The 9,865-nt window shown below is 49.0% G+C and overlaps 1 protein-coding gene across 4 annotated transcripts in view; it reads left to right on the top strand.

Moving 5' to 3' along the window:
• AKAP8 (A-kinase anchoring protein 8) overlaps positions 1–9,456 on the top strand; it is a 17,341-nt gene extending 7,885 nt beyond the window's left edge. For all 4 annotated transcript variants that reach the window (XM_024767594.1, XM_024767598.1, XM_024767596.1 and 1 more), the window contains 7 exons: positions 1,094–1,127; positions 3,069–3,156; positions 4,919–5,060; positions 5,430–5,523; positions 5,965–6,095; positions 7,099–7,194; positions 8,672–9,456. In XM_024767594.1, coding sequence (XP_024623362.1) covers positions 1,094–1,127; positions 3,069–3,156; positions 4,919–5,060; positions 5,430–5,523; positions 5,965–6,095; positions 7,099–7,194; positions 8,672–9,175 — 1,089 coding nt within the window. In that variant the 3' untranslated portion in view covers positions 9,176–9,456. The remainder of the gene's footprint in view (positions 1–1,093; positions 1,128–3,068; positions 3,157–4,918; positions 5,061–5,429; positions 5,524–5,964; positions 6,096–7,098; positions 7,195–8,671) is intronic.
• The last annotated feature ends 409 nt before the right edge of the window (positions 9,457–9,865 follow it).

The raw sequence follows: 9,865 nt of genomic DNA, 5'->3' as shown, positions 1-9,865 counted from the left end.
CCCGTGTCCCCTGCATCGGCAGGCGGACTCTCAACCGCCGTGCCACCAGGGAAGCCCTCATGAGTAGATTTAATAATCAGATTTGCAGCTAGGTTTCTAAGAGTTTTCCACTTGCAACAATCCTTCTTTTCTTGAAGACCTTCCCAGCCCTCTCCCCAGCCATACCTGTGTCCTCGCAGTGATGTGCCTAGCTATACACGTGGTAACTGCAGTGGCTGTGTAGGCTGAGGCTTTCAAACAAGCACCGAAGACTCATTTGCTGCCAGCTCTGCTGGTGCTGAGCTGCATCCTTGTCATTCAGCTCTCAAAACCAGTCATGGGAGATGGGTGTTGAAGGCTGGCTCTTAGCCAGGACCATGCACAAGCACCTGGGGAGCAAGCCTTCGCCACCTCCTGCAAATTCTGATCCAGGTCTGGGGTAGGGCCTGGAAATCTGGGTGTATGAAGGCTTCATCCAGGTGCTTCTGATGGTCAGACGAGTTTGAGGAAGGGGCAGGATACAGTGAATTTTCAACTTTTCTGAGGGTCTTGCTTGCTCCATGTCTAGGTTGCTTAGATCTTGAGTCTGAAAATCTCTGCATATCTGCTGATGGCTAATTTAATCTTTAGCTTAATGTCTAAGGAATGGCCTCAGTTTCAGTTTTCAGTTAGATGAGTCGTTTTTATCTATACCTGGCTTGTTAATAACGTAAACAAGTAGCTGGGAAACTTCATAAAGCCCATTTTCATTAAAGAGTACAGGAACTAGCTTCCTACAAATTGAGGTTGCTTAACACAGTTGATGGATGGGCTCTTGGTCTTCCCATGTGCAGAACCGTTCACTTGCCAGAGGTAGTTCTCTAGCTTTAGGAAGAACTAAAAGCTGGACTGTCTTTAATAAAAAAGCAAGTTAGTCATCATCACAGAATCTCAGAAGGCAACCAGGACTAGTGAGAGGACACTCAGGCTCCATCCCACGGCCCTGGAACTTGTCCTGACACATTTTGGGCGTGTTCCTGGTGGCACAGCGACCACCAGGTGGTGGCAGGGTGCTGGGCTGGTCGTGGAGAGTTCTAGAAATTCCACCTCACGGTCTGACTTTGTGCCTTTTTAGGAGGACGAATTCTTCGAATCCGGGAGGCAGAGAGGTAGGCATCACCCAGCATCTCTTTGAGCTTTCCTGTGTCTGCCCAGCTACCTTGCACGCCCTGCCTAACGCCCAGGCGGGCTGGGTTTCTGAGCGAGCCCAGGGCCTGGGTGGAGGGGCTTGTGGCTCAGGGCAGAAGAGGGGCCATGCCTGCAAGGTGGGCCTTGGCCATGCCAGTTACCCTGAGGCTTTGCCTTGGTGTTTGGAGCAACACTTGCTGGAGACAGGTCTGTTTGCCTCACTCAGTGCAGGCTGCAGAGGCAGGGGGAAACTCATCTCTGGGTGTCTGCAATAGCTCGCAGTGGTAGGGAAGGGAGAGTCTCAGAAATGCAAGAGAGAAAAGAAAAGGCGCCAAGGCGCCCTCCAGCTTGTCTTCTCTGCTCCCCCCTTGGCCAGTGCAGGTCCCTGTACTGTTTTCTCCCGGGCTTCATTCTGTCCACAGTTCCCTTGCTTGCCAGGCCAGGGCCATGCTCTCAGCCTCTGTGGTGGGGACACTGGCACGGCATGGGGCAGAGTTCAGACACCTGCCTGGGTGGGGAGCTCGGGAAGGGGGGGGACTGTCGGGACACTCAGGCCCAGATCCTCCAGAGGCAGTCACTGCTCAGCAGATCTCACCAGTTCGAGCGAGGGAAACCTAAGAGACCAAAATAAGCAGCAAGAACAGAGCAGTATTAAGCCCTTCGGGGGGACGTGGAGAAGCAGCCACTTGTTTCTTTTCCTGTTCCCATGGGTCTGTCCATAGCTGGTTTCCCCTAAGAATCACAGGCTGCCTCCTGTGTGACTCTGCTCCCATAAATTCTGAAGGCCCCTGGCTTAGATGCTCCTTCTCTCATATGTTCAGGTTCAGCCAACCCTCTGAGGTCCTCCTGCCCTGTTGATTGAGGCAGTTAACGTTTATAGCATGGGACCACAGAGAGCATTTTGCAGCTCATGCAGCGGGGTAAATGCTACAGCAAAGGTGACGTGTTTATTGCGCGCAGGTCCTGCTACCTACCCGGGATGACTTTGCTATTAAACAGCAGTAATAGTTTCAGGCAGTGACCTCTTGCCAAATATCCCACACGCCCTTTTGAGAGGCTTCTGAGCAGCGCACGCCGGTCGCCATCTTCGTGGGACAGTCTCGTGACTGGCATCAGGGGTAGGGGTTACAGTTCAGATGCTTATCCAACCTGTTTTCAGTGTCTGGCCCTGGCCCTGAGCCGCGGTGACCTGGCCTGGCCTCGCCTCATGCTGGGACTCTGGGCTGCACAGCTCTCAGAGGCGCTCCCACACTGGCCCCACGGGATGGACGGAGGACCAGTTGGTCTCTTCCCATTTTTATTTCTGGGATTGCTTCCCACATATTCTTGGGAAAGCCCTAGATTGACGGTTTTTGTGAGTGGAAGATAGAGTTTGGGCCACCAGGGATTGTCAGACCTGCTGAGGCCCTAGTTCAGAGGAGGCCAATGGGACAGTTGTCATGGTCCACCTAGAGGTGGGACGGAGGGCAGGAGAGTGGCTTGCTTTATTTTATGAGGCCTTCCAGCTGCTGCCTCTTTATGTGGGAAGAATTGCTTCTCTCTCTCCTTAAGTAACATTGGGAGAAGACCCAATTGTAGGGTGCTGGATTAGAAAAGCAAGATAGGGAAGGACACAGAGAGCAGGTGGGCCATGGTGTGAGTGGGATGGGCGGGCCATGTCCCTGGCCCATGCCAGCCTTATCAGACCATGGGGGGAGTGAGGTGACTCCCTTGGGAACTACTGAGGGTTCTCATCAAAGGCCACCCCTGTTGGGAGCCTTTGACAGCCCTTTGGTACCTCAGGGTGTCCTGCCCCCGCCATGTGTGGAGGCCGTGGCAGGGCATGGGGTATGGTGGCCGAACTGTGACCCCCATTCAAGGCCCTGGTGCTCAGCTCATCTGCAGGCTCCTCAGAGTGTCTCGAAGGGACTTTTCTGTTGCAGGAGAGAAGGACGATGAGGATGATGAAGTGAAGAAGAGGAGGGAAAAGCAAAGGAGGAGAGACAGGATGAGAGACCGAGCAGCTGACAGGTGAGGAGGCAGGCGAGGTGGGAGGTGAGCACTGTCAAGACTCCCCTGAGCTCATCTGTCATCACTCCACAATGCAGGGGCGGGGCCTGGTTTGATCTTCTGACTCCAGGTGTATGTCAGGAAATCCAAGTCAGGTCGATGGGAGACAAAACTTGGGAAACACACTGAATCTTATTCTTGCTGGTGGGTCTGTGTGGCCTCACATTCCCAGCTGGCGGCTCTCTTGACTGCCCTCCTGCAGGGCTGTGAGGAGTTCCCTTGCCCCTTGGCTTGTGTCTGTCATCCCAGACAGGTGAAGTTCATTCAGCATACCTGCCAAGAAGGTGCTTTGGGTCCCTTGTCCAAATAAATCCAAACCACCTGTGGAGTTTGACATGACGATTACATATGTATAGTTGCTACCTTCAAGATTTTGTCTCTAAATAGAAAAAAATGCAAAAGTGCAAACCCCAAAGGGCTGTGTGCTGTGACCACACCATGCGCCTCTCCCCGTGTCTTCCTTCCACTCACAGGTGGCCACGTGAGTGCGTGGTTGATGAGGCCCATGACCACAGGTGGCTATGTCTCCATGCACAGGTTTTCTTGATGACTTGGAAGGGAACCCTGGCCCTTGAGGCTTAAATGGGGGTAGTGGTTTCCCTGTGCAAAGAAATGCTTAGCGGAAGAGCTAACAGTAGAGGCTGGAAAGCCAGGAACTGAAAAGTAGGAGTTCCAAGTGTTACACAGAATTCATTGAAATCCTTGTTTTTAAACAGATGAATAAAATGACAGCTATATTAGATCTGTTTTCATGCCACATGGGAACCGAGATGACTTTTTTATAAAGGAATCTTTAGACTGCCCTAGTGACTGAAGATCCTCAAAGAAACTTGGAGAAATTGTCATGGGGGAGGTAAAGTTGCAGCAGGGAAGTAGGAACCCTGTATTTCCTTGGTAGCTTCCTGATAGTCCTGCACATAGGGCCTGGGAGACTTCCCTCTTCACTCCTCTTTCGGGGGTATCTGCAAAGGCAAGAGTGTCTTGTGGCACTTGTCCAGAGATCAGAAGGCAGGCGTTGGGGGCCAGCAGATCTCTGAGTTGGCAGGGGAGGACTCCTGAGTGCCCCAGGGCCTGTGCTATTACACCCCAAGTGGAGCAGAGCTGAGGGAAGCAGCACCCCACTGTGGGGGTTTGAGGGTCTGTAGCGTGCTCTCCCCTTGCCGTACAGCATGCATGCATTTGGTGAGATTTTGAAAGCACACAAGAAGCCTCAGTTTTCCTTCATAGAACTTGATTGTGATGTCTTTACGTTGAGTCCCATTGGAGAATTGATCTTAGGATATGTGAGTTTTGAACTGTGTGAGGTCTTCGGGAGTTCCTCTGTTGTATTAAATGGGGTTGCCTTGTATCTTCTGAGTGGCTGTAGAAGGAGACATCTGAGAAGCTTTGAAGTTAGGTACTAGACCCCCAGAGCAGTGGGCTGGAGACTTAGGGAGCTCACAGTTCTGAAAAGTCTCCACCTTTGGCTGTTCTCTTGTGAGCCTTTGGACCAAAAAGAGTGGTAAGGTAGTAAAGTGCTACGTGAATCATTTTCCTGAAATACTTGCAAGGTTGTACTCTCATTCTTAAGGTGGGGAAACTTGGGGTAACTGCTGCTCTGACACCCTGTGACAAGTCAGAAGACTTAATTCAGAAATTGCTTTCCCATTTCCATTTCAGTTCTAAGCAGAGATGATTTGGTTATCTGTGCATCACCGCTTTTCTTTTTGTCTTCCTTCTCCAGGATTCAGTTTGCCTGTTCCGTGTGCAAGTTTCGTAGCTTCGAAGATGAAGAAATCCAGAAGCATCTGCAAAGCAAATTTCACAAAGAGACACTGCGGTTTATAAGTACCAAATTGCCTGACAAGACGGTGGAGTTCCTCCAGGTAAATCACGCTTGGCCTCCATCACGGCATTTCCCAGTGATCCTGCAAGTGTCAGATCCCTCACAGAGAAGGGAAGGGAAATAAGAGGCCTAAACTTGGTCAAGATTTCGTTTTCCAGAATAGCAGTGTACAAGTCCCGAAGTCAGAGGGACAACTGAGAGCTCCCGTCATTGTAGTTCCCACTAATTCTGCCCATGGAGCTGCTCTGATAGCTGTCTTCCCTTCCTTGGAGCAGCTGAGATAAGGCTGTCACTGCCCCCCATGGGCTTGGCAGTCACCCTTGGGGGGCTGCCTCTGGTGCAGTTGGAAAATATCCACATGTGTCACCCTCTCCTCATTTCCTTTGGTGCCATCTCACAACCTCTCTAGGAATACATTGTAAACAGGAATAAGAAAATTGAGAAGCGGCGTCAGGAACTGATGGAGAAGGAAACCGCAAAACCAAAACCAGATCCTTTCAAAGGTGAGTTGTGATCCTGGGGTGTGTGCTATTCCAAATCACAGAGCCCAGCTCGGGGTGGTTGAGCATGTGACATGAAGACAAGTGGGAGGGGCACTTAGCAGGGGAAAGAAGCCTTCAGGTGTGGCCTAATGTAGATGACACCTCCACAGGCAGCTTATTGGAGTGACATTAAGCACTCTGATGTTTTTTTCTCCTTTGTATGAAGAGAAAGGACCAGAAGAATGAGAAAAGTTAAGTATAAAGTTGCCAGGTGTAGAGGCCATTTGTCTGTCTCCATACCCCTTCTGGAGGGCAGGTGATGCCCGTCTGAGAGTCTGTCCTAACTGAATCCTTAGAGAGGGGCTACAGGGAGAAAATGTGGGCCTTGATGGGGAGTAGGTGGGAAGAAAGCATCACTTGCATGCTGTCCCCGATCCCACAAGACTTGGGCTTTGTCAACAGGGATTGGCCAGGAGCACTTCTTCAAGAAAATAGAGGCTGCTCACTGCCTGGCTTGTGACATGCTCATCCCTGCGCAGCCCCAGCTCCTCCAGCGGCACCTGCACTCTGTCGACCACAATCACAACCGCCGGGTGAGTGCCCCCCTGATGCTGGCTGGGGCAGGCAGTCCTGGCTGCTAGTGGGAGGGGTTCCGCACTTTCTGTCTCTTATGGGGAAGCTAACATCTTTAGGGGCTTTTGCCACATACCATCAAGTCCATCATTTCATCAGGTGGTTGTAAAATGCACCCCAGTTTCTATTAAAACGTGAGAAAAATGTGTTGCTTAAGATTGACTAAATCCAGTAGCTGCAGATCTCCTGGGTTGAGAATGTTCTTTGTAAACCACACGGGTAAATTCCCCAGTTGCTGAAAAACTGGATTTCTTATAAGCTGAGGCTGAGGGCCACTCAGAGCAGAATGGCCTAGGGGACCCAGGACTAAGGACTGGTTTGATCCTTACTAGCTGATGGGGCCTGAGGCTAAATGTTTAGCTCAAGGCGTTGGCAATTTTTTTTTTTTTTAAAGGGTCAAATTGTAAATATTTTCAGCTTTGAAGGCCATCAGGTCTCTGCCTAACGCCTGCCTAACGCCTCAAGTCCGCTGCTGATGGGCAAAAGCAGCCACAGGCCATAAGTAAAGGAATGGGTGTGGCCACGTTTGGTCTGCGGGCTGTAGCTCGCCAAGCCCTGGTTTGCTCTAGAATTTACTTGTAAAGTCAATAAAACTCAAAAAACTGAAGAAGCAGCTTGCCCTTTTCCCCTACTGAGTCCCCATAGCTTCTGATCTGTAAATGTTCTTATTTCATCCTCGCTTGTGCACATAGTATACATCAGTCATGTGCCTGTGCTTTTGTCTTTCGAGATTATCAGACTTTTCTACACTATTTCACAATCTCAGTTCCGGTGCCTCTCCAGTGCCTTCTTGCTTTCATTATTGGAGCCTAGCATTTGGGGACTTACCATAGTGCAGAAAGATGTTAGTTGTCTCTCTGCATAGGACTACTCTCAGAGCAGCTGAGTGTAACCAGGCTGATTTGTTCTCATGCTTCTCTATGCACGCCATTTGTAAAAGCCCATGTTTGATTCCCTTTGTAGCTGGCTGCTGAACAGTTCAAGAAAACAAGTCTCCATGTGGCTAAGAGTGTTTTGAACAACAGACATATTGTGAAGATGCTGGAAAAATACCTCAAGGTTTGTGCTCAGGAGTCCAGTAGGTGGGAAGAGCTTTTGAGATGGAGGATGAACTAACTCTGTGGGTTTGGAATTATATCCAGAGTGCAGTATTTGGCATTTCTGAGTCTTTTGAAGAATTGAGAGATGTTGGAATGTATCGGGCTTGGGATTCCACAACTGTGCACTTCCTGAGACTCACTGCTTGCCTGGGCACTCTGGAGTTTGGTCCTACTTGATTAATCTGTGTGATGGTGCTGACTCTCACCATGAGAAATCCTGACTTTCCATAAAATACCAAGCAAAACGCTGGTGAGATGCTTCAAAACAAACCAAAGTAAATGATAATTGTCCAGGTAGAAGCTAAAACAAGGTTTTGCAGGCAGAGACAACCAACAATGAGGTGGGGAACGAGGGGGAGGGAAGAGCCAGTGGTGCCATACTACGGAGTAACAGGAGCAGAGTAATAAAAGAATCCCAAAGAGGGTACCCTAGCGAGGAGTCTGGTTGGAAGAGTCTCTGGTTCCTCCTTGGGAAGCATATTTTGCTAAGTGCTCAGCCCCCTGACTTCAGCGTTTAGGGCTGGGAGTTAAGATTCAGCATAACCTGACTAGGATGTGTTTGCCCTCCTCTCAGTTATTAACTGCTTCAGTGTTTTACAGTTCATTTCAACCATAAAGGGATAGAATCTAAATAACCGGTTTAAGAACCATAACTGATCAGTGTTTACTTTGTGGCTTAAACAGACTTAAAGTTCCTGGAGTCAGCTGTAGACTCAAGCTTCTAATAAGTGTCTTTGTTTTTGTTTTGGGTCCCACCTTGCGGCTTGCGGGATCTCAGTTCCCCAACCAGGGATTGAACCCTGGGCCATGGCAGTGAAAGCCCAGAATCCTATCCACTAGGCCATCGGGGGGAACTCTAAACAGCGTATTTTAAAACACGTTTTCTAATCTGCTAGTGATAATGTTTAGTTTACTTTTTCTAAACTAGACATAGTTTTAGCATATGCTCGTGAGAAATTCAGCTTCTGAGAGAGGTACACTTGGATTGAATCCTGACTGATGTTTAATGGCTGTGTGACCTGGCAAGTTAACGATCTTTAAGTCTCATATACTTCTCTGTAAAATGGGGATAACCTTCATGCCTGGGCTGAGTGCTTAATCGAAACTTACGAAAGAGCCTTAACTTCCTGTTAAAATGAGGCTTTTTTTTTTTTTTTTTCTTTAATTGGGTTAAGAAAGCCTAGGTCTTTTAAACCTTTCCTCACATGCTTGAATAATAAGTGCAAAATAGTACTGGTGAAGCTTTTCTGAGGTGTCTTTTCTGAGTCTGTGGGCTCTGAGCAGCTGTAGGATTGACTCACCTGGTGTGATTTAAAAGGTTTCTCTCGTTGACTCTGCCCATTATAAAAAGATTAACTCCCAGCAACCTGAGCCTCAGTCTCTCGTTTGGACAGTTCTTTAGACTGCACTAACCTGTGTTTCCTCTTCTTGGCCAGGGTGAAGATCCTTTCACCAGTGAAGCCGTTGATCCAGAAATGGAAGGAGATGACAATTTAGGAGGTGAGGATAAGGAAGAGACGCCGGAGGAGGTAGCTGCCGAGGTCTTAGCTGAGGTGATTACGGCAGCAGTGAGGGCAGTAGATGGGGAAGGAGCACCTATCCCGGAAAGTAGTGAAATGCTGGTGGAAGGGGCAGGCCCTACGGACACAGCTGAGACCACTAGTGGTCCCCACCCTGGAGAGCAGCTGGAAGCGGAGGCACCCTGTGGAATGGCACCTGAGAAGGGCAACACTGAAGCAGAGGCTGGAGGTGAAGCTGCTGAGGCTGGAGGTGAAGCTGCTGAGGCTGGAGGTGAAGCTGCTGAGGCTGGAGGTGAAGTGGAAACCCTGGCAGCAGAGTCAGAAGGCACCTTGACAGTCACTGCTCCTGTCCAAGCTGCTGCAGAAGCCGAAGTGGAACAAACTGATGCAGAGTCCAAAGATGCTATTCCCACAGAATGATCCTCCTTTCCCTGTTTCAGGGGATGTGTTATATAATGCATTGTTCTTTCTTCTTTGGTTTATAAGCAGTACTAGGGTATATGATGCTGGAATACTATTTTGGTGAAGAGACCCAGCCATTTCCTTCAGAAAAGTGTACCTCACGGGCTTGTCTTAAGAGTTGCGTGGCTTTCTGCCTTGGTTTGAAGGCTGCAGAAGTTGTACATTCCCACAAGTGGCTGTGACATCTCTCTTTACACTGTAGTTGGAATAATAAAAGTTGGATAAGTAGATTTTGGTGACACTTTGCTTGTTAAATACAGCCAGTCCCCCCGTATTATTTTTTGGTCTGGGAGCAGTTCAATACTAGGATATATCTTGCTTTATAAAGGATTTTTTTTTAAGTTTCATGAATTTGCTTTGGCTTCAGTTTTTGATCTCTGCTTTTGTGGTACACTGTATGGTATGTGGTCCTCCTTCACAAGATATAGCAGAATCTTGTTAACATGTGATGTTGATCCTGTCACATCACTGAACTCTCAAAGGCCTGATGAATCGGACACACCTGCACCATTAGAAGCATACCTACTTACCCCTCAAGAACGGGAACACTTTGCCTAGGGCATTGTTTCCCAATCTTCAGTCCTTGGTGAATCACCTTTACAATGTTTTACCTCATTTGTGTTCCACCTCTGCATTACTTCAGGGTTT

The sequence above is a fragment of the Neophocaena asiaeorientalis genome, unplaced genomic scaffold (assembly GCF_003031525.2).
Source record: "Neophocaena asiaeorientalis asiaeorientalis breed wild unplaced genomic scaffold, Neophocaena_asiaeorientalis_V1.1 scaffold87, whole genome shotgun sequence".
Lineage (NCBI taxonomy): Eukaryota > Metazoa > Chordata > Mammalia > Artiodactyla > Phocoenidae > Neophocaena > Neophocaena asiaeorientalis.
The sequence above is the reverse complement of the archived record's forward strand: the minus strand, read 5'-3'. Positions and strand labels throughout refer to the sequence as shown.